Below are 23,644 nucleotides of genomic sequence, written 5' to 3' on the forward strand. Positions count from 1 at the left end.
TTAAAGTCAATAAGTCAGTGTAAACACGTACCGCACACGGATGCTGTCCGTGTGCCATCCGTGCGCTGTCCGTGTGCCATCCGTGCGCTGTCTGTGTGCGTTTTTCCTGTCATGGGGTTACAATTGTAAAAATTGTTGCAATACACGAACACGTACAGCACACGGACCCTAAAAAAGTACGGACATCACACGGATGGCCTACGTGAGCACACGGATAACTCCAGTACCGGAATTACCTGGACGTGTGAGGCTGCCGTCACACTATCAGTATTTGGTCAGTATTTTACATCCGTATTTGTAAGTCAAAACCAGGAGTGGAACAAATAGAGGAAAAGTATAATAGAAACATGTGCACCACTTCTGTATTATCACCCACTCCTGGTTTTGGTTACAAATACTGATGTAAAATACTGACCAAATACTGATCGTGTGACGGCAGCCTGAGACTGGCCTCACAGACATGTGTGGTCCGCACGTCTTATTACACGGCCTGTTATCCCCTGTGTGACCACCAGGCGGCGCTGCCCCGCTCTATATCACGACACCCGGCAGAGCCCCTCTCTTTGCGGTCGCTGCCTGGTGACGTTGTACGTCTGCTGGACGGCTCCTCCCTTTCTCCTCGAGTGAAGATGGCCGGTGGGGTGAGTGGAGAACGGGTCCCGGGAAATCTGAGGACATCTGTGCGGTGCAGCTATCCCGGGGCACGGGAGGCAGCCATCTGCACAGCGCGGGTCGGGCTCGGTGCTGGGATGTCGGCATATCTCGCGCAGATGTCTCCTTGCGGGTTGTAGTTCCCGGAGGATGACGGCCCCCTCCCGGCTACACCCGGAACTGTGCAGCCTGTGCTCCACATGTGTGCGGGAGGTACCATGTGCACAGTGCCGGGGGAGCTGGGCTCTGTCATTATGTGTGTGCTGGGGGGGGGAGGTCTCCTGTCATTGTGTTATGGGGGAGGGGTACATGGTCTAATCAGTATGTGCTGGGGGGGGTCTCCTCTGTCATTGTGTGTGTGTGCTGGGGGGGTCTCCTCTGTCATTGTGTGTGTGTGCTGGGGGGGTCTCCTCTGTCATTGTGTGTGTGTGCTGGGGGGGTCTCCTCTGTCATTGTGTGTGTGTGTGCTGGGGGGGTCTCTGTCATTGTGTGTGTGTGTGTGTGTGTGCTGGGGGGGGGGTCTCCTGTCATTGTGTGTGTGTGTGTGCTGGGGGGGGGGGTCTCCTGTCATTGTGTGTGTGCTGGGGGGGTCTCCTCTGTCATTGTGTGTGTGTGTGCTGGGGGGGTCTCCTCTGTCATTGTGTGTGTGTGTGTGTGTGTGTGCTGGGGGGGTCTCCTCTGTCATTGTGTGTGTGCTGGGGGGGTCTCCTCTGTCATTGTGTGTGTGTGTGCTGGGGGGGTCTCCTCTGTCATTGTGTGTGTGTGTGTGCTGGGGGGGTCTCCTCTGTCATTGTGTGTGTGTGTGTGCTGGGGGGGTCTCCTCTGTCATTGTGTGTGTGTGTGCTGGGGGGGTCTCCTCTGTCATTGTGTGTGTGTGTGTGCTGGGGGGGTCTCCTCTGTCATTGTGTGTGTGTGTGTGCTGGGGGGGTCTCCTCTGTCATTGTGTGTGTGTGTGCTGGGGGGGTCTCCTCTGTCATTGTGTGTGTGTGTGCTGGGGGGGTCTCCTCTGTCATTGTGTGTGTACGTGCTGGGGGGGTCTCCTCTGTCATTGTGTGTGTGTGTGCTGGGGGGGTCTCCTCTGTCATTGTGTGTGTGTGTGCGGGGGGGGTCTCCTCTGTCATTGTGTGTGTGTGCTGGGGGGGTCTGCTCTGTCATTGTGTGTGTGTGCTGGGGGGGTCTCCTCTGTCATTGTGTGTGTGTGCTGGGGGGGGTCTCCTCTGTCATTGTGTGTGTGTGTGCTGGGGGGGTCTCCTCTGTCATTGTGTGTGTGTGTGCTGGGGGGGTCTCCTCTGTCATTGTGTGTGTGTGCTGGGGGGGTCTCCTGTCATTGTGTGTGTGTGCTGGGGGGGGTCTCCTCTGTCATTGTGTGTGTGTGTGTGTGCTGGGGGGGTCTCCTCTGTCATTGTGTGTGTGTGTGTGTGTGTGTGCTGGGGGAGTCTCCTCTGTCATTGTGTGTGTGTGTGTGCTGGGGGGGTCTCCTCTGTCATTGTATGTGTGTGTGTGTGCTGGGGGGGTCTCCTCTCATTGTGTGTGTGTGCTGGGGGGGTCTCCTCTGTCATTGTGTGTGTGTGCGTGCTGGGGGGGTCTCCTCTGTCATTGTGTGTGTGTGCGTGCTGGGGGGGGGTCTCCTCTGTCATTGTGTGTGTGTGCGTGCTGGGGGGGGGTCTCCTCTGTCATTGTGTGTGTGTGCGTGCTGGGGGGGGGGTCTCCTCTGTCATTGTGTGTGTGTGCTGGGGGGGTCTGCTCTGTCATTGTGTGTGTGTGTGTGCTGGGGGGGGTCTGCTCTGTCATTGTGTGTGTGTGTGCTGGGGGGGGTCTGCTCTGTCATTGTGTGTGTGTGTGCTGGGGGGGGTCTGCTCTGTCATTGTGTGTGTGTGTGTGCTGGGGGGGGTCTGCTCTGTCATTGTGTGTGTGTGTGCTGGGGGGGGTCTGCTCTGTCATTGTGTGTGTGTGTGCTGGGGGGGGTCTGCTCTGTCATTGTGTGTGTGTGTGCTGGGGGGGTCTGCTCTGTCATTGTGTGTGTGTGTGTGCTGGGGGGGGTCTGCTCTGTCATTGTGTGTGTGTGTGCTGGGGGGGGTCTGCTCTGTCATTGTGTGTGTGTGTTGGGGGGGTCTCCTCTGTCATTGTGTGTGTGTGCGGGGGGGGGGGGTCTCTGTCATTGTGTGTGTGTGCTGGGGGGGTCTCTTCTGTCATTGTGCTTGGGGGGGGTCTAGGGTCTCTGTTCTGGGGGAGGGGTACATGGTCTCCTCTGTGTGCTGGGGGGAGGGGTAGAGGGTCTCTCCTCTGTGTGTGCTGGGGGAGGGGTAGAGGGTCTCTCCTCTGTGTGTGCTGGGGGGAGGGGTAGAGGGTCTCTCCTCTGTGTGTGTGCTGGGGGGAGGGGTAGAGGGTCTCTCCTCTGTGTGTGCTGGGGGGAGGGGTAGAGGGTCTCTCCTCTGTGTGTGTGTGTGCTGGGGGAGGGGTAGAGGGTCTCTCCTCTGTGTGTGTGCTGGGGGAGGGGTAGAGGGTCTCTCCTCTGTGTGTGCTGGGTGAGGGGTAGAGGGTCTCTCCTCTGTGTGCTGGGTGAGGGGTAGAGGGTCTCTCCTCTGTGTGTGCTGGGGGGAGGGGTAGAGGGTCTCTCCTCTGTGTGTGCTGGGGGGAGGGGTAGAGGGTCTCTCCTCTGTGTGTGTGTGCTGGGGGGAGGGGTAGAGGGTCTCTCCTCTGTGTGTGTGTGCTGGGGGAGGGGTAGAGGGTCTCTCCTCTGTGTGTGTGTGCTGGGGGAGGGGTAGAGGGTCTCTCCTCTGTGTGTGTGTGCTGGGTGAGGGGTAGAGGGTCTCTTCTCTGTGTGTGTGTGCTGGGGGAGGGGTAGAGGGTCTCTCCTCTGTGTGTGTGTGCTGGGGGGAGGGGTAGAGGGTCTCTCCTCTGTGTGTGTGTGCTGGGGGAGGGGTAGAGGGTCTCTCCTCTGTGTGTGTGTGCTGGGGGAGGGGTAGAGGGTCTCTCCTCTGTGTGTGTGTGCTGGGTGAGGGGTAGAGGGTCTCTTCTCTGTGTGTGTGTGCTGGGGGAGGGGTAGAGGGTCTCTCCTCTGTGTGTGTGCTGGGGGAGGGGTAGAGGGTCTCTCCTCTGTGTGTGCTGGGGGGAGGGGTAGAGGGTCTCTCCTCTGTGTGTGTGTGCTGGGGGAGGGGTAGAGGGTCTCTCCTCTGTGTGTGTGCTGGGGGAGGGGTAGAGGGTCTCTCCTCTGTGTGTGCTGGGGGGAGGGGTAGAGGGTCTCTCCTCTGTGTGTGCTGGGGGGAGGGGTAGAGGGTCTCTCCTCTGTGTGTGTGTGCTGGGGGGAGGGGTAGAGGGTCTCTCCTCTGTGTGTGTGTGCTGGGGGAGGGGTAGAGGGTCTCTCCTCTGTGTGTGTGTGCTGGGGGAGGGGTAGAGGGTCTCTCCTCTGTGTGTGTGTGCTGGGTGAGGGGTAGAGGGTCTCTTCTCTGTGTGTGTGTGCTGGGGGAGGGGTAGAGGGTCTCTCCTCTGTGTGTGTGTGCTGGGGGGAGGGGTAGAGGGTCTCTCCTCTGTGTGTGTGTGCTGGGGGAGGGGTAGAGGGTCTCTCCTCTGTGTGTGTGTGCTGGGGGAGGGGTAGAGGGTCTCTCCTCTGTGTGTGTGTGCTGGGTGAGGGGTAGAGGGTCTCTTCTCTGTGTGTGTGTGCTGGGGGAGGGGTAGAGGGTCTCTCCTCTGTGTGTGCTGGGGGGAGGGGTAGAGGGTCTCTCCTCTGTGTGTGCTGGGGGGAGGGGTAGAGGGTCTCTCCTCTGTGTGTGTGTGCTGGGGGAGGGGTAGAGGGTCTCTCCTCTGTGTGTGTGCTGGGGGAGGGGTAGAGGGTCTCTCCTCTGTGTGTGCTGGGTGAGGGGTAGAGGGTCTCTCCTCTGTGTGTGCTGGGGGGAGGGGTAGAGGGTCTCTCCTCTGTGTGTGCTGGGTGAGGGGTAGAGGGTCTCTCCTCTGTGTGTGCTGGGGGGAGGGGTAGAGGGTCTCTCCTCTGTGTGTGCATCTGTTCCTCTCCTCATCCTGTGCCATTTCTCAGCTGTTGCTCTCAGGCCCCCTGTGTCCTGCCATTGGGTGGGGTCTGTGTGGGGGTCACAGCTGTGACATGTCCTGGCGTTTTCTCCACTGTCCTATTCAGCAGCTCTCGGTGGTGGAGGGGCACTTTATGGCCGGTATCTGTGCCGGTGTGTCCCGCTGGGCTGCCCTGGTACCAGCCGCCCCTCACATTGGCCCGATCCTTGCCCGGATGCAGCCGGTGCGGTCACCGGGGTGTGTCTGACGCTGCTTGTCCTGGATTACTCTTCCAGTTTGTCCTTTAATCTTGAGTCGCGAGTCCTGATAATGCATCACATAAAAGGCTCCATTAAAGCGACCTGTCATGTTGATGATGGCCTCTGACCCGCAGGCGGGGTGTTATAGAGCAGGAGGAGACCATCAGACAGATACGTTTTTTTTTTTTTTTTTTATTCATTAAAGTTTCAGTAAAACTTGTATTTTCCTTGATTTCCTTGGTGTTTGTATGTGAAGGAGTCCAGTGGGCGGTGCTACTAGTGATTAACAGTCTGACAGCTCTATCTACATGCATAGTGCAGGGAAATCACTAGTAGCACCGCCCACTGGACTCCTATACAAACACCAGAAATGTCAATGAAGAATGTTTTTCTGAGGCTTTTCCATAAAAATGTCCATTGTGCTCATCGTCTCCTTCTCTATAACATGCTGTCCAGGACGGTATATACTATAGATAGACATGGCCACCATTAACGAGAGGTAAGTCCACCGTAAGGGGGTCTCCGGAGACCCTCACTATGGGCACAGATGGAGATGTGGAGGGAGGGTGCGATGTGTGTACGCACTTGTGATTTTTGCTTTCCTCTCTCCCCCTGCAGACTCTGTACACGTACCCTGATAACTGGAGGGCATACAAGCCCCTCATCGCTGCTCAGTATTCGGGGTTTCCCATCACCGTTGCTTCCTCTGCCCCAGAATTCCAGTTCGGTGTCACTAATAAAACGCCTGAATTCTTGAAGAAGTTTCCTCTGGGGAAGGTGAGCAATGCTGGGTCTTGGCGCTGTCCGCAGCCGGGTCATGGCGGGTTGTACTGATGTGGCTCATTCATGGAGGGGGATCGTGCACATTATATCGGGGTGCTGATCTGTAGGACGCCAGGCGGACATCGCACTGACCAACCTCATGTTCTTCCTCTTAGGTTCCAGCGTTTGAGGGTAATGACGGCTTCTGTCTATTTGAGAGCAGCGCCATCGCTCACTATGGTAAGACCGCTGTGTGCTTCTCCATAGCCTTAACCGGCGCCGTGTGTTGTGTATGTGTAACTCCATTTCTCCCACTCTGCTTTTCCCCAGTGGGTAATGATGATCTCCGTGGAGCATCTCGTATAGACCAGGCCCAGGTCCTCCAATGGGTCAGTTTTGCAGACAACCACATTGTCCCTCCAGCCAGCGCCTGGGTTTTCCCAACTCTGGGGATCATGCAGTTCAACAAGCAGGTATGGTGTTGGCTTCCAGAAAAATTTGGTAAAAAGAAAGTGCCCTTTACCTGGTCCTCGTATGTGGCCGTTCACTTCCTCTAGGCCCCAAATTATGTTCAGCGTTTTGGCTTCTCACAATTTAATCAGTGCATTTTCAGCTGTTGTGCGGTCCTATACCCTGATGGTCCATAGAAGATACACAAACATCTGGTTGTCTTCCACTTGTAGAAAATGCAGTGCTGGATTTTACTCTACAAATGGTGCTTGAGACTCTTTAAAGGGGTTGTCCACTACATGTACAACCTTTTATTCCTCTTATTTGGCACTGTTAAAAATAAAAGCACCTATACTCGCCCCCAGTGTCTGTGCCATTCCAAGAGTGTTGGCACTAGCATTCCCAGGAACAACGGCGCCTGCTGATTGTTACAAGCCCTGCACCCAATCTCACATGAGCACCTGGAACGCAAGTTCTAACGCCTCTGAAATAGCACCTTGGATGAGTATAGGGGTTGGGTGAGTATAGGGGTTGGGTGAGTATAGGTGTTTCTATTTTAACAGGGCCAAACATGAGGAATGAGAAGGGGTTGTCAAAGTAGTGGACAACCCCTTTAAACCATAGCATGCTGCAGCATAAGTTGAGGATTTGCTAAGGACTTTAAATCTGCAATATATCATTGACCCTTTGCTGAAAAAAAGGCAAAATGCATTTTGCACCTTTTTGGATTGCGGAGTCCATAGTGCAAAATAATGCAGTGGATATGGCAGTGGTAAGATTAATTCCCATATAGCCTCTTCGCCGAGGACCTAACGGGGACGCTTGCGTGCAACGACGCATCTAAGTCAGGGTGGTCTTGTGACTATTGCAGCATGACCACTTTGCTCTCATGGATGGGAATGCAGGGAGCGTGCATCCAGTCTTAACCTTAGATTTCTCCAACTTTTCGGGTTGGCAGCTCGTCTGGAGAATTGCAGTTGCGTGACAGGTCGTGGTGTAACCCTGGCACAAAGGAGGGGATGCACACGTATAGCCTAACCAGCCCTGTATCCTGTTGGTCACCTAAACATGTTGAACAAAAAAGTATAAGCTTCGTGTTTCTTACGCATGTTAGTCCTCTGACTAGTCGATGGGACGTTTGGATGAAGGGCTGGTTAGGTGGGGGGGGGGGGGCTGCCTGGTTCCCTTTAAAATTACTGCGGTTTGCGGAGTGGTAGAAAAGGAAACCACCTGGTGTATGGATGTTCTGTCCCTAGGGTTCCACTGACTTGCATATTGGGATATGTGGAGGAAATTGTTGCAGACAACATGTTTAAAATAGCTATTGCACGATTGTTATTCATTGCTAGGAAATTGATCGCCAAATTTTGGATTAGAGAGGAACCTCCAACAAGAAGAGACTTTCTTAAGCAAGCGGAGCATATACTTACTTTGGAGAAAAGTATCTACACCAAAAGGAATAAGCTGGACATCTTCCACAAGCTGTGGCAACCATGGATGGACTTGAATTAGGATGATAAATGAGAATATAGGGAACCTAGTATTCAATGGAAATATAACGGATGTTTATTCAAATGGTTGTATGATGATGGGAAGTGGGGTGGCTCTGGCTGAGGTCTCGGGTTGGGCAGGGTGGGGGGGCTCTGGGTCGGGGGGGAAAAAGTTATCTGTAAATGTTTAATGAAACATTGCCATGAGAAATATTCTGATTGTTTATTCTTTGCGGATAATAAAAATCTATCTGATAAAAAAAAAAGAAAAGGAAACCACATGGAAGCCTGGACCTGAATATGAAGGGTGACTGTATTTCTTCGTCTGCTGCTCCCTGTAAGCTTATAGTTCGTCTTATTATTCTTTATTAGGCTACAGAACAAGCCAAGGAGGAGGTGAAGCTCATCTTGGCCACCTTAGATGCTCATCTTCGGACTCGGACTTTCTTGGTTGGGGAGAGGATCACGCTGGCTGACGTCGCAGTTACGTGCTCCCTCCTGTGGCTTTACAAACAGGTGCGTTCTTCCTCAATCCTCCCATCCAATTCTTTATGGATGATGGCTTTTTCCGGACTCTAAACGTCAGTGATATCCAGATGCCTGCATGAATGACTTCCAGAATCTGTGCTGATATCCAGAATTGCTTCCCAAAGGTCTTGGACCCTTCGTTCCGCCAGCCTTTCGGTAATGTCACAAGATGGTTTATAACCTGTGTGAACCAGCCCCAGTTCCATGCAGTGTTGGGAGAAGTGAAGCTGTGCGACAAGATGGCTCAGTTTGATGGTGAGGGATTTTCTTGTTTTTTTTTTTGTTTTTTATTATACCTATTGAAGGTAGAATTGCTGCTGCCATATTTGTTTTCCTGTGCACCCATTCCGCTTCATGGGAAATCATCAACTTTTATTCAATTATTGCAGTATATCCAACCTATGAGCAAATGAACGCAGGTCTGATTTCCTTAGGGGAGCAAAAAGTAAAAGTTAATGAAACATTTTATGTAGAGAAGTTTGACTTGCGCGCCATTTCTTTATCGCCTCTCATTGGGGGACACAGGAACCATGGGTGTATGCTGCTGCCACTAGGAGGCTGACACTATGCAAATAACAAAATTAGCTCCTCCTCTGCAGTGTACACCCCACCGACTGGCATTAAACTCTTCAGTTTAGCTTAGTGTCAGTAGGAGGTGGACACGGGTCTTTCATTAGACCCTTATCTACCTCAATGTGCGTCGTTTCTTTTCAGGTTTTTTCCGGAGGGATACAGGGTGAGCAGTCACACCTGTATTCCCACAATGCGGACTATGAGTACGGCGTGTACTGCCACCCCGTATCCTCATAGATCCCTCTCCAGGACCAAGATCCTAGCACAGGAGCGTGCTCAGAAGTCCGGTCCTGGCTCCGTCCCCCACCCACTCGCCTACCAGAGCCTGTCGGTTGGAGGTGACGAGGACGTCCATCACCAGCTCCATGGACGTCTCATCCCCCTCAGGTTAGTAACGGCGTGGGATGTTTAGGTGAGTATTCCCAGATGTCCCCCTGTCCTCCCTCATGGCGTTTATTTTAGAGGGATCCCAGGGACAGCCATAAGCTCTTCTTCCTTAGCGGCCGCAGTTCTCTCCCTGCAGCCGCACAGCCCCTTACAGAGTCACAGTCTAGCAGGCTGCCGCGCCGCTTCCCCCTGCGGTCTCTCTGCTCGGGGGCCACAATGCGTCCTGTGTCTGCACGGCGTTCTTGGCAGGATGCCGTGCCACTTACTTTCTGCGGCGCTCCGACGCTGCGATTCTCCGGCGGCGCTCCGGCTCCGCGATTCTCCGCGAATTTCCGGCGGCGGCGGCCTCTAATTTAGGTCCCGGCTTCTGCCGGGGCCTACTTCTGGCGCCGCGACCCCGCCAGTTCCGTTTTCCCGGACAGCCTTGGCAGGCTGCCGCTCTTCTCAGTCCCTGCGGCACACTGCTCCGGCGCCGCGGTTCCCTTCTCCGGCGGCGCCGGTCTCTATTTTAGGTCCCGGCTTAGGCCGGGGCCTACTTCCGGTTTCTCGGCTCCTCACTTCCGGTTCTGCGGGCGGGCTTTTTTCCCGCCCGACATACTGCGCCCTGCCCACCGGCGCCTCTGCGTCTGGCTCCACCCCCTTCCTCGTGGGTCCCTCGGCCGGTGTGCACCGCTTCTCACAGCAGCAGCCGCCCTCGCAGTGCCTCACGCAGCGCGCCACGCTCCTTCACTCGCATCTTCTGTGGCTCAGCATCGCAGAATCAGCACCTCAGGGAAGTTCTCCACCGAGGACAAGTGGGACATCTTCCAGGACCGGGTCCGTGAGTAGCTGCACTGCAGACTGACACCCCCCTCTGCCCACTGTCCCCTAACCCACTGGCATCTTCAGGGTCCCTAAAAATGTCTACCTCTAAAGGGGGCCGCTCTCGTCCCCCTACCTCTTCATCTTCTGCCTTAGTCACGTACTTTGCATGTTCGTCCTGTAACAGCAAACTTCCCTCAGGTCAGTCCTCCCCGCTGTGTCAGTCCTGCAGCAACCCGATTATTCCCACCGCCCAGGATCCCCCGGCTGTTCCGCCCGAGAGTGATCCCCCCATCCCAGGCTGGGCCGCCTCTGTCACAATCGGTGGCCGATTTAACACGGGTATCTCAAACCCTAGTGTCCGCGCTGGATCGGTTACCCCTGCAGACCCCTGCAGTGGCCAGCGGGTCGCAGGAACCGCCGCCCGAGCCCTCCTTGATTAGCCACAAAAGGTCCAGACAGGAACGTCGGTCTGAGTCCTCTTCGCGCTCCATCTCGCCGCTCGGCCCTCCCCCGCGGTTGGTGTCCCACCGATCCTCCTCCCCTGAGTCAGGCGAGGCATTATCTGATGCGCCTTCGGAGGATACTTCGGAGCTGGATCCTAACCAAATCGCCACCATGAGTGAGACAGTCCAGAACCTCATTGGGGCAATAAACCAAACATGTGGCATCAAGGATCCCTCTACGGAACCCGCAGATCAGGCGGTTTCGTTCACACGGGCCAAACCACCTTCAAAATTTTTTGCTCCTCATCCTGAATTCGAGGAAATCGTGTCCAGAGAGAGAGAGAGAGAACCCCACTAGGCGTTTTCAGAGGGGAAAACGCCTGGGTGTGTTATATCCTTTTTCTCCAGAACTTACCGCCAATTGGACGGCATCTCCCTCGGTGGACCCCCCTGTTTCCAGGCTCTCCACCAACACGGTGCTTCCTCTGTCCGGCGGAGCATCTCTGAAGGATTCTAACGACAGAGTTATAGAATCCTTCGCGAAATCTGCTTTCGAAGCGGCTCTATGTCCAGCTTTTGCGTCCACTTGGGCTTCAAAATCCATCTCAAAATGGGCCAAGGATCTTCGGCGGGGTATCCTGGATGGGGCGCCTCCCGCGCAATTAGCGGAACTTGCCAACCAGATTTCCCATGCTGGTGAATACCTGGTTTCCGCCTCCCTGGATGCCGCGTCTTGTGCGGCTCAAGCTTCCAGCAATGCCGTTGCCATCCGCCGGACCGTTTGGCTCAAGGCCTGGCAGGCGGACTTGTCCTCCAAAAAGTCCCTCACTAGTCTGCCCTTCCAGGGCTCTCGCCTCTTTGGTTCCCAGCTGGACCAAATAATTAAGGACGCCACCGGGGGTACAAGTTCTCTTCTCCCCCAGGCTAAGCCTCGTCGCCCTCCTCCTAGACTACAGTTTCGTTCTTTTCGGCCTTTTCGTCGCTTCGCTGCGTCAAACTCCTTTTCCCAGCAGCAACAGAGGCCACAGGCACGTCAAGAGAAGAAGGCGGTGTCCTTTAGGCCCACTCCGTCCTGGCGTCCTCGTTTCTCCCAGGGTAGATCCTCCAGGCCCAGGACTGGAAGATCCACCTCGGCATGACTCTCGGCAAGACTCCAACCCAACTCCCAGATTGGGCGGCCGTCTTCTCCTTTTCAGGGACGTCTGGATTTCCGCAGTAGAGGACGCATGGGTCAGGGAAGTTGTATCCTCGGGATACAAAATAGAGTTCGCTTCCTGACCTCGGGATCGTTTCTTCCAATCCCGTCCTCCAAGAGACCCCGCTCTAGTTCCGGGCTTCTTCTCAGCCATCGCTTCTCTGCTCAAATCCGGGGTAATCGTTCCTGTCCCAGAAAAGGAACGCTTCACGGGTTTCTACTCGAATCTTTTTGTGGTACCGAAAAAAGACGGCAAAGTTCGCCCCATTCTGGACCTCAAATTGCTGAACAGGAGAGTTCGCCTGAGACACTTCAGGATGGAATCCCTTCGTTCAGTAATTGCTTCCATGGAGGCTCAGGAGTTTCTATGCTCAATAGATATCCAGGACGCCTACCTCCATGTCCCGATATTTTCCGGACATCACCGTTTCCTGCGCTTTGCAGTGCAACGAGATCATTTTCAGTTCGTCGCCCTGCCGTTCGGTCTCGCAACCGCGCCAAGAGTGTTCACGAAAATCATGGCGGCGCTGATGGCCATCTTGAGAGTCAGAGGCCTGGTCCTATTTCCATATCTCGACGACATCCTCATCAAGGCTCCGTCCTTCGCTCAGGCCCACGAAAGCCTGTCCATTGTTCTCGACACCTTAGCCCGTTTCGGGTGGCTGGTAAACCGGAAGAAGTCCTGCCTTATTCCTTCTCAGCGCATCATCTTTCTGGGCATGCTTTTCGATACTCGTCAAAGCAGAGTCTTCCTTCCCACAGACAAGAGATCCACTCTCTGTCGGGACATACGCTTGCTCCAGGGTCCTCGACCTCCCTCCCTCCGTTCGGCCATGAAGGTTCTGGGGAGGATGGTAGCTACATTGGAAGCGATTCCCTTCGCCCAATTCCATTCGCGACCCCTTCAGCAAGCCATTCTGTCTCAGTGGGACAGGTCGGTCTTCTCCCTGGATCGACCGATCAAACTCTCCTTTCGGGTCAGGCGGTCTCTCAACTGGTGGCTGACGTCACCTCTCATCTCCCAGGGCAGGTCCTTCCTTCCAGTTCACTGGCAGGTGGTGACAACGGACGCCAGCCTGCTCGGCTGGGGTGCGGTTTTTCGCCACCTGACGGTCCAGGGCCGCTGGTCGCTGCAGGAGTCATCTCTGCCGATCAACGTCCTCGAAATTCGGGCCATCTTCCTGTCCCTCCGCCACTGGGAAAGGATTCTCAGGGGCCTTCCAGTCCGGATCCAGACGGACAACGCCACGGCTGTGGCATATGTCAACCATCAGGGGGGGACTCGGAGCTCCTTGGCCCTTGCCGAGGTATCCAAGATCCTCCTTTGGGCAGAGGCAACGGTTCTGGTGATATCCGCGGTGCATATCCCCGGCGTGGAAAACTGGGCCGCCGACTTCCTCAGCCGCGAGGGCCTCGCGGCAGGGGAATGGTCCTTACATCCGGAGGTCTTCCATCAGATTTGTCTTCGATGGGGAACTCCGGATGTGGATCTCACGGCGTCCCGAGTCAACAGGAAGGTTCCGCAGTTCGTCTCCAGGTCCCGTGATCCTCTCGCAGTGGGCGTCGATGCTCTGGCCATTCCTTGGTCACAGTTCGAGCTGCCCTACCTGTTCCCACCCCTTCCATTACTTCCCAAACTGTTGAAGAAGATCAAAGCGGAAGGGGTGCCGGTCATCCTGATCGCCCCGGATTGGCCCAGGAGAGCTTGGTTCGCGGAGCTCGTCAACCTTCTCGCAGACGCTCCCTGGCGCCTTCCAGACAGGCCCGATCTGCTGTCCCAGGGTCCGATCTGCCACCCGAATTCTCGGTCGCTCAGTTTAACGGCGTGGCTGTTGAGACCGCGGTTCTGAGAGCGTCTGGCCTTTCGGACCGGGTGATTCACACCATGATTCAGGCTCGGAAGCCTTCGTCTTCCAGGATCTACTACCGCACCTGGAAGGCCTACTTCCGGTGGTGCGAGTCCAACCGCCTTCCGCCTATGGTGTTTTCCCTGCCTTCTCTTTTGGCCTTCCTTCAGGCAGGACTGGATTCGGGCCTGGCTCTTAGTTCTCTGAAGGGTCAGGTCTCTGCGCTTTCCATCCTCTTTCAGAAGACCTTGGCCTCTCGGCCACAGGTTAAGACCTTCTTTCAGGGGGTAGCCCACGCCGTCCCGCCGTACAGGGCCCCTGTGGAGGCATGGGACCTAAACCTGGTACTGGACGTTCTGAAGGTTTCTCCCTTTGAACCTCTTAGGGAGATTCCTCTATCAGTTTTATCATGGAAGGTAGCCTTTCTTGTGGCCATCACGTCCATTCGCCGCGTTTCCGAGCTGGCGGCCCTGTCTTGCCGTCCACCGTTTTTGGTCATTCACCAGGACAAGGTGGTCTTCCGGCCCCCACCTTCTTTTCTTCCTAAGGTGGTTTCCACCTTCCACCTCAACGAGGACATCGTTCTACCTTCCTTTTGTCCAGCTCCGACTCATCCTCTGGAGCGATCATTGAACAAGCTGGATCTTGTCAGGGCTGTGAGGATCTATCTGGACAGAACGTCCACTTTCCGGAAGACGGATTCCTTTTTCATCATTCCTGATGGCACGCGCAGAGGCCAGCCGGCTTCTAAAGCGACTATTGCTCGATGGATCAGAATGGCAATCTTGGAGGCTTACCGGGTCAAGAACAGAGTGCCCCCTCCTGGGATTAAGGCTCACTCTACCCGGGCAGTCGGCGCCTCCTGGGCGGTGCACCACAGGGCTTCCGCCCTACAGCTGTGCAAAGCGGCAACTTGGTCTTCCATCCACACGTTCGCCAAATTTTACAAGGTCCATACCTACGCATCGGCGGACGCCAGCCTAGGCAGAAGGATCCTGCAGGCGGCAGTGGTGAGTCCTCTGACCTGATGGAAGTCTGTTTTTCCCGCCCTTGGGACTGCTTTGGGACGTCCCATGGTTCCTGTGTCCCCCAATGAGAGGCGATAAAGAAAACAGGATTTTTGGTTGCTTACCGTAAAATCTGTTTCTTGAAGCCTCCATTGGGGGACACAGCACCCTCCCAATGTTTTTGTTATATGTTCTCTGACTGTTCTCACGTTTACAGTTCTCAAGTTTGTGGTTATGGTTTTTCAACCTTGTTCTTTCTCCTACTGCTTTCTCACTAACTGAATATCCTACTTCCTGTCGGTAGGGTGTACACTGCAGAGGAGGAGCTAACTTTTTTATTTGCATAGTGTCAGCCTCCTAGTGGCAGCAGCATACACCCATGGTTCCTGTGTCCCCCAATGGAGGCTTCAAGAAACAGATTTTACGGTAAGCAACCAAAAATCCTGTTTTTCCCGATCTGAAAAAATTAGGAACGTGATCATTTTGAGCTATGACATGATTAAATATACCCATGTGCTAAACGTGATCAAGAACAATTAAATGCCTAAATTGGGGGGTTCGGTCACCCACCCAAAAAAAAATGAAATTGTTTTTCTATCAAAATTTCATACGTACCTCAACGGTACCAATAAAAAAAAAAAAATTACTGCTCAACAAGCAAAAATAAGAAAGCTCCAAAAATGATAAACGTTTTGATCATTTGTAAGGACCTGGAGAATCTTTTCATCTCGCTAAAAATAAACCTTAATATGGCAACAGAAAAAAAAAATATTATGGTTCCTGGAAGGAGGGGAACGGGAAAAAAAAATGGATGCAAAATTGGTCGCGGGAGGACAGATTTGATTTGGGTTTTCGCGTTACCCACCACTGCCAACTATCTGTGACCTCTGGTATTGCAGCTCATGTCCACTGACTTGAATGGGGATGAGCTGCAGAATGCACTTGTTGCACGTCATACACTAGACGGTCACTTGATATTTGCTTTTAGATGTGGCACAGAACTTCTGTGCAAATAATTGTAACCTATTTTCTGGCATTTTGGTATAAACGTTATATAGGGCTGTGTGCACACTGACTTGCATGAAAACTGTGCAGCATCTGCATTATGTGATATTGATCAAACCCTTTTACTGTACACGATAAATGATTAATATCAGATGAGGGTTGGACCTCCTCCTTTCAGCTGTCATCTTTGGCGGCTGGATGTAAAGCTCCATTCAATGTGTAGCGGCCGCTGCCAACTCGAGACGATAGGAAAGCCTTAGACTTGTGCGGGTTCAAGAGGGCATTGGCCACTTGTAGGTCCTCGATCCTTTATGGAGGCGCTCGTAGTCCCAGCAAACCTTTTTTAGGACTGTTTTTACTATAAAATGCTTACATGTTGTCTGTGTGTATTTTACAGCTAAGAAGTTTGCAGAACTGCAGCCTAAGAAAGAGACCCCCAAGAAAGAGAAACCCGCCAAGGAGCAGAAGAAAGAAAAGGAGGAGAAGAAGCCCGCACCTCCCCCAGCATCGGCCGCAGAGGAGGACCTGGATGAGTCTGAAAAGGCTCTAGCAGCGGAGCCCAAGTCAAAGGACCCCTATGCTCACCTCCCGAAGAGGTAAGGGGCTTATACCCCACCTTCCTATCCCAGTGTCACTGTTTCCTTGTTATCCTGTGCTTGATTCATAGCAGGAATTTCTGTAATGGTAAATTGGGATCTACAGACCAATGGGTGGTCTCTGCGGCCTGAACATGGGTCTGCTCCTCTGTCCTGTGCCATCTGTATACTGAAGTCTGTGCAATGTACCCACAGCCTTGTGTGCAGAGATGAGGGTGTAGATTCAGATCCATTGGCATTGGACAAACTTCTGCAGTTGATCTCCTATTCACTTCAATGGGAGATGAGGTTCGGTACCCGACAGCGGGCGCTAAACAATTGACTTATCTGCTGTTCACCCACTCTTACATTGTATGCTGTTGGAGCAGTGCACTACTGAAAAATGGGGGTGCCAGGTGCGGGACCCCATTACCCATCTAATAGGCATGACCTGCCATCAATGTAGCTGGCATGGAAACCCGGAGGAATCTAGTTTTACCACTGTGTGGCTGCCGTGACGGAAGACGTATAGCCTGCGCACGCTCGGCCGTCTGTCAGTAGTAAAACCTAGATTTCAGCTGTCTGTGTACTAGGCCGAGATTTTTACTACACTGAAAACCTAAAAACTGCAAGGACAGCAGGTTGGGGCTTATTCACACGTAGCATTTTTGCTGGCAACCCCCTCCACAGTTTATAGTAGTAGCAAATTGTGTTTTCGAAAATCTGATTAACACTGTGCGTGTTTTCAGCTGATGCTTAACTGCAGCAAGTTTTTTTTTTTTTTTGTTTTTTTTTACAGCGCTTTGCTGTGTTTTTATTATTTATTTTTTTAATCCATTAAAGTGAATGTGTTTAAAAAAAAAAAAAAACACAATGCCAGACAGCACATCAAAACCAATATGTGAATATATTCGTTGCAGGCGAGTCCGACAATGACGACACTAGACGTCTGCTGCATATCAGCCACCAAATACGAAGGATCTTTTTTTTTTTTTTTTTAATTTAGATATATTTTAATAGTAAAAATATGGTGCTAGCTCAACCCTTTTCTTTTTAGAAGGGGAGCAGTCATGGTGACGGTGGTCCCTGGTTTGCACAGGAGGAGCTAATCAGACTGACTTTTTTTTTTTTTTTTTTGGAAAAGTCATCTAAAACTTCCATAGGAGTCCGGTGGGCGGTCCTACTTGGTGATTGACAGTCTTCCCTGTATGACTGTGTGCAGTGATAACGGTCAGTCACTAATGGGACCACACATCAGACGTGCGCTTGTGTATAGGGATCATCAGGGCTTTCAATGAAAAGACATACAAGTTATACAGAATCTTTTCCAGCAGACCTGTATATCTGCTGTCCACAGATCAGACTGTAAGTGACGATGCGGCCACCAGGGGGCTCTAAACTCTAACTGTTGAGTGTCTATTTGTCTTCTGCGCCCAATAAAGCAATCTGAGTGACAGAATGGGGCACCATAGACCCTCACGAGCAGTGATGCCCCCCGCCGCTGCACTAGTTGGTGCTGCCGGGAGGACATTTGCTATCTGATGAGTTGCTGGCGGGGCGGTCTACCATGACTCCTCGTCTGAGACTAAAGACCCTGTGACTGTCAGGCCTGCGGTGTCTGTACTTGCTGAATGTCCCTTCTTGTCTTAACTTTCCAGCTCCTTCATTATGGATGAATTTAAAAGAAAATATTCCAATGAAGACACGCTATCGGTGGCTCTGCCTTATTTCTGGGAGCATTTTGACAAAGAAGGCTGGTCCATCTGGTACTCCGAGTACAGTTTCCCCAGTGAACTCACTCAGAGCTTCATGAGCTGCAACCTGATTACCGGTAGGTGACCGTGCCGCGTCCTGTCGATACAAGGGGCGGATCGTGTGTTCTTTACATTGTGGGCATGTGCAGCCCTCGCAGATTCCACCCTGCCTGCATCTCCGTGATGATTTCCCACAGCTTCTTTATAGGGGCACGCCGTGGGGCTGTGTGATGACTTTTAACCCCTTTACGACATCTGGTGAAATGGTACGCCGATGTTGGAGTCCCTCTCTTTGATGTGGGCGTTGAGTCGAACCCACATTTTTAATGGGACATGTCGGCTGTTTTGAACAGCTGACATGTGCCCTCAATAGCCGCGGCATTTAAATGGCGCTGCCGGAATTGCGCACACCAGTGTCACGTGATCGCGGGTTACCGGTGTGTCAACACGACAGCCCAAGGTCTCCAGGAGACCTCTATGGTTGTCACTGCTGGATTGCTGTGAACATCACCCAGTGGTCGGCTCGCCTGGCAAGTCAGCAATTCTACTGCATAGAGGCGAACTGATCATCGCCTCTATGTAGCAGAGCCGATCGAGTTGTGGCATCTTCTAGTTTCCTATGGACGCTATTGAAGCATGCCAAAAGTTATTTAAAAAAAAAAAGTGTTTAAAAATAAAAGTTCAAATCACCCCCCTTTCACCCCATTCAAAATAAAACAATTTAAAAAAATCAAACCTACAGATATTCAGTATCTCTGAGTTCAGAATCGCCCGATCTATGAATAAAAAAAGAATTAACCTGATCGCTAAACGGCGTAGCGAGAGGGTAAAAATGCCAGAATTACGTTTTTTGGTCGCCGTGACATTGCATTAAAATGCAATAACTGATGATCAAAAGAACGTATCTGCACAAAAGTGGTATCATTAAAAATGTCAGCTCAGCACGCAAAAATAAGCCCTCACCCCACCCGAGATCACGAAAAATGGAGACACTGCGGGTATCTGAAAATGGCGCGATTTTATTTATTTATTTTTTTTTTAAAGCAAAGTTTGGATTTTTTTTTTTTTCACCACTCATAAAAAAGAACCTAGACATCTTTGGTGTCCATAAACTCGTAATGACGTGGAAAATCATAGCAGGTCAGTTTTAGCATTTAGTGAACTAGCAAGAAAGCCAAACAAAAAACAAGTGTGGGATTGCACTTTTTTTTTTTTTTTTTTTTTTTTGCCATGTGCCATGTCACCGCACTTGGAATTTTGTTCCAGTTTTCCTGTGCACTCTATGGTGAAACCAATGGTGGTGTTCAAAAGTAAAACTCGTCCCACAGAAAATAATCATGAGTAAGACTCTATAGTTAAAACGCGTTGCTCGTCCTCACTGGCGTGCCTAGGTGTTTGCTATGTATAGATTTTTTTTGAAGGACGCTATATTGTTTTAGTTCTCCAATAACGTTTCACAAGGCTTGAATCGCCTCCGCCCTTAGCTGAATCATTTCTCCTCTTGTCTCCACAAAAAATAAGCCCTCACATGGCCATATTGACAGTAAAATAATTTATGGCTCTGGGACGGAAGGGAGCGATAAACGAAAATGCAAAACTGAAAAAAGCTCTGGTAATGAAGGGGTTAAAAGAGAAGCTGTCGGGCACAAACAGCCGTCTGTGTTCTCTCCTCACCGGAACGTGTATACCAAAAATCAGTTGTATGAAGACCAGAGCGCGGCTGTCCAATATGGCGGGTCACTATCAGAGCCTTGTTTATGCCAAAATCCTACACTGTGAGGTGGGCCATCTTGCGGTCCTACTTATACATCCCAGGAGCCTAGAACTGCTTTTTGCTAATGGTTTTAGGACTTGCGAGAAGTTATCTCCCTGTTGGACCAGATGTGGTGCATTACGTAGTCAGGACATGATGGTGCTTGTAGTTCCACTTGCAGTTCTGTGCTTTCTCGCTGACGTGCTTGGACTTGTAGTCCTGCAAAATTGCAGTTTGTTGCTTGGACTTGTAGTTTTACATGGTCTGTATAATTGGAATTAACTGGCACCTATACCATTGATGAGGCATGCTGATGATTGTAGTTCCACTCTGTTGCTGATGGAACATGCTGGAGGGCAGTGCTCCCCTTTTGTCAGACTGTGCTAATGGTGACTGCAGGTTACAACGTCCAAGATCTGAAACGATTCATCCACATTGGAGCGACAGCCCGCAGGCACCGACCACATGGCCGGTCATCAGATGTGATGAGGTCTGCACAAGACTGCGCGTGCCCGATAGGTGCAGAGTTTAGGTGCACACAGGCCTCTGTTTGGGCTGCTCCCAACATGGGAGTTCAGCCAAGGTTGACTGAAGACACAAGCTGCTGGGTTTCTTAAGGGGAGCGTCGAAAAAACACAAGGTTAGTCTGCGGATGCCCCGCGCTACATTCCTAGGACAGGGCGCAGCCTGGAAAACAAGTTCTGTAATGTGGTGTGGGAGGAGGTGATCGCACAGATCCTGCTGTCTGCCGTACGGATGTGGTGTTTGGCAGCCATAACGCCTCATGTCTTAGTGTGGTCATTAATCCTGGCAAGAAGGAGCCTGCTATACAACTGCTCTGTGACCTCCATTCCTGAGAGCAGAGCTGGGCGACAGTGTCCCTTCATGGTCTAAAGGCGTGCACGTCACATCACTGCAGGCTGGGAGGGTACATGGCTATAAACCTCCTCTTCTGAAGTGTACTCGGCTATAAACCTCCTCTTCAGGAGTGTACACGGCTATAAACCTCCTCTTCAGGAGCGTACGCAGCTATAAACCTCCTCTTCAGGAGCCTACACGGCTATAAATCTCCTCTTCAGGAGCGTACACTGCTATAAACCTCCTTTTCAGGAGCGTACACTGCTATAAACCTCCTTCAGGAGTGTACACTGCTATAAACCTCTTCTGGAGGGTACACGGCTATAAACCTTCTCTTCAGGAGCGTACACGGCTATAAACCTCTTCTTCTGGAGCGTACACGGCTATAAACCTCTTCAGGAGTGTACACTGCTATAAACCTCTTCTGGAGTGTACACGGCTATAAACCTTCTGGAGTGTACACGGCTATAAACCTCTTCAGGAGTGTACACGGCTATAAACCTCTTCAGGAGTGTACACGGCTATAAACCTCTTCAGGAGTGTACACGGCTATAAACCTCTTCAGGAGTGTACACGGCTATAAACCACTTCTGGAGGGTACACGGCTATAAACCTCTTCTGGAGTGTACACTGTTATAAACCTCTTCAGGAGTGTACACGGCTATAAACCACTTCTGGAGGGTACACGGCTATAAACCTCTGCTGGAGTGTACACTGTTATAAACCTCTTCAGGAGTGTACACGGCTATAAACCTCTTCATGAGTGTACACGGCTATAAACCTCTGCTGGAGTGTACACTGTTATAAACCTCTTCAGGAGTGTACACGGCTATAAACCTCTTCAGGAGTGAACACGGCTATAAACCTCTTCTGGAGGGTACACGGCTATAAACCTCTTCAGGAGTGTACACGGCTATAAACCTCTGCTGGAGTGTACACTGTTATAAACCTCTTCGGGAGGGTACACTGCTATAAACCTCTTCAGGAGTGTACACGGCTATAAACCTCTTCTGGAGGGTACACTGCTATAAACCTCTTCGGGAGGGTACACGGCTATAAACCCCTCGGCTATAAACCTCTTCTGGAGTGTACACTGTTATAAACCTTCAGGAGTGTACACGGCTATAAACCTCTTCAGGAGGGTACACGGCTATAAACCTCTTCAGGAGGGTACACGGCTATAAACCTCTTCAGGAGGGTACACGGCTATAAACCTCTTCAGGAGGGTACACGGCTATAAACCTTCTGGAGGGTACACGGCTATAAACCTCTTCAGGAGCGTACACGGCTATAAACCTCCTTCAGGAGTGTACACGGCTATAAACCTCTTCGGGAGGGTACACTGCTATAAACCTCTTCTTCAGGAGTGTACACGGCTATAAACCTCTTCGGGAGGGTACACTGCTATAAACCTCCTCTTCTGGAGGGTACACTGCTATAAACCTCCTCTTCTGGAGGGTACACTGCTATAAACCACTTCTGGAGGGTACACGGCTATAAACCTCTTCAGGAGCGTACACGGCTATAAACCTCTTCTTCAGGAGTGTACACTGCTATAAACCACTTCTGGAGGGTACACTGCTATAAACCTTCTGGAGGGTACACTGCTATAAACCACTTCTGGAGGGTACACTGCTATAAACCACTTCTGGAGGGTACACTGCTATAAACCACTTCTGGAGGGTACACGGCTATAAACCTCTTCTTCAGGAGTGTACACGGCTATAAACCTCTTCTGGAGGGTACACGGCTATAAACCTCTTCAGGAGGGTACACGGCTATAAACCTCTTCTTCTGGAGGGTACACGGCTATAAACCTTCTGGAGCGTTCACTTCTGAACTGGTTCCATTATTGGTGTAAATTTGGTGCAGGTTGCAGTTTTTCTTTTTCCCCTTTGCAAATAAAGCAGCTGTAGCTATCGGCCTCGTCATTCAGAGGTACATGCTGTATGGAGCCGGAGCAGCACAGCGCTGTGCAGTGGCCATTCTCAGGTACTGCAGCTCGGCTCCTATTGAAGTGAATAAGTGTAACTGAGAAGGGTGCTTTAAATACAGTCAAAGTGATAATTTATATAGAGCCAACATATATTTTGCAGCTGTCAAACTATTGTATGAAGTCTCATTTTTATGCAGCACCAAATATCTTCAAAGATCCTGAATATCTGCAAACAATGTTCAGTTGGGAAAACTGTTAAAATATTAATGTGCTTTTTTATATATATTTCGGTAGGTATGTTCCAGCGTCTGGACAAACTGCGTAAAACTGGCTTTGCCAGCGTTATTCTGTTCGGCACCAACAACGACAGCTCAATCTCCGGCGTGTGGGTGTTCAGAGGCCAGGATTTGGCATTCACGGTAAGTGCAAGAAAACTAATGGATATCTGTGCCAAATAATTGCAGCATAGTAAGAGGCCTCTGTACTTGGCATTATTTTGACGCCTCGCCTTGTTCCCTACAGCTGTCCGAGGATTGGCAAATAGACTATGAATCGTACAACTGGCGGAAGCTGGACCCAGACAGCGAGGAGTGCAAAACCCTCGTGAAAGAGTATTTCTGCTGGGAAGGAGAATTCAAGCATGTGGGTAAACCCTTCAACCAGGGCAAAATTTTCAAGTGAGGACCCTGGGGAGGGAGAGAGGAGCTGTCTGAGCCCGGAGGAGCCGGGGACTGTTCACCGCACTCGTCCAATGAAACAATCTTGCCTTTTTAACTTAAGACGGCAAACCCAAAAAATAAAAAGTCAAACATCCGCTGCAGTGTTTTGTGACGCTTATTGTTCTCCTCCTTATGGTATAGCCATATTTCTCATGAGTCTTACTAAGATCCTGTACACGAGCCCTTGTAGCTCGTCATTTTTCAGTCCCAGTTCGATCCGGCAAAACATCAGCTCACACTTGGACCAACGTTGTTCTGTGGGGTCGAGCATGTCTGATCTTCATGGACTGACAAGATGGAGAGTTTTTTTTTTTTTTTTCCCCCCTAAATCTTCTCATCCAAGCACATCCGAGCCCACTCTGATCAAACTCCCGATCTGCCTGATTCTCTGAGGGAAAATACTCTGATGTGAACTTGGACTAAAGAACTTGTACGCCGCCACGTGTATTGTAGAGGGAGTGAAAGTTTTATAGATTTACACTTTCACATTATGTATTGTATATATTTTTTAAACACAAAATCCACGGACCCTCTCCTGTCAAATCTTGACCACATGCAATGGGAGAATTCACAAGTTGGCAGATGCCAAGTGTAATGGCAGAGTTTTACCCCAAGACCCCTTTAAAGTGTTGGTGCAGACACCTG

The 23,644-nt window shown here is 51.4% G+C and overlaps 1 protein-coding gene across 1 annotated transcript; it reads left to right on the top strand.

Moving 5' to 3' along the window:
- The first annotated feature begins 526 nt into the window (after positions 1-526).
- Positions 527-23,093, top strand: EEF1G (eukaryotic translation elongation factor 1 gamma). The gene is made up of 10 exons (XM_069738808.1): positions 527-641; positions 5,532-5,690; positions 5,852-5,915; positions 6,006-6,148; positions 7,988-8,131; positions 8,269-8,398; positions 15,802-16,000; positions 17,638-17,810; positions 22,575-22,699; positions 22,803-23,093. Exons 1-10 carry the CDS (start codon positions 630-632, stop codon positions 22,959-22,961), a joined length of 1,308 nt encoding a protein of 435 aa, XP_069594909.1. The 5' UTR covers positions 527-629; the 3' UTR covers positions 22,962-23,093.
- The last annotated feature ends 551 nt before the right edge of the window (positions 23,094-23,644 follow it).

This window comes from Ranitomeya imitator, chromosome 9 (genome assembly GCF_032444005.1).
Source record: "Ranitomeya imitator isolate aRanImi1 chromosome 9, aRanImi1.pri, whole genome shotgun sequence".
NCBI classification, from domain to species: domain Eukaryota; kingdom Metazoa; phylum Chordata; class Amphibia; order Anura; family Dendrobatidae; genus Ranitomeya; species Ranitomeya imitator.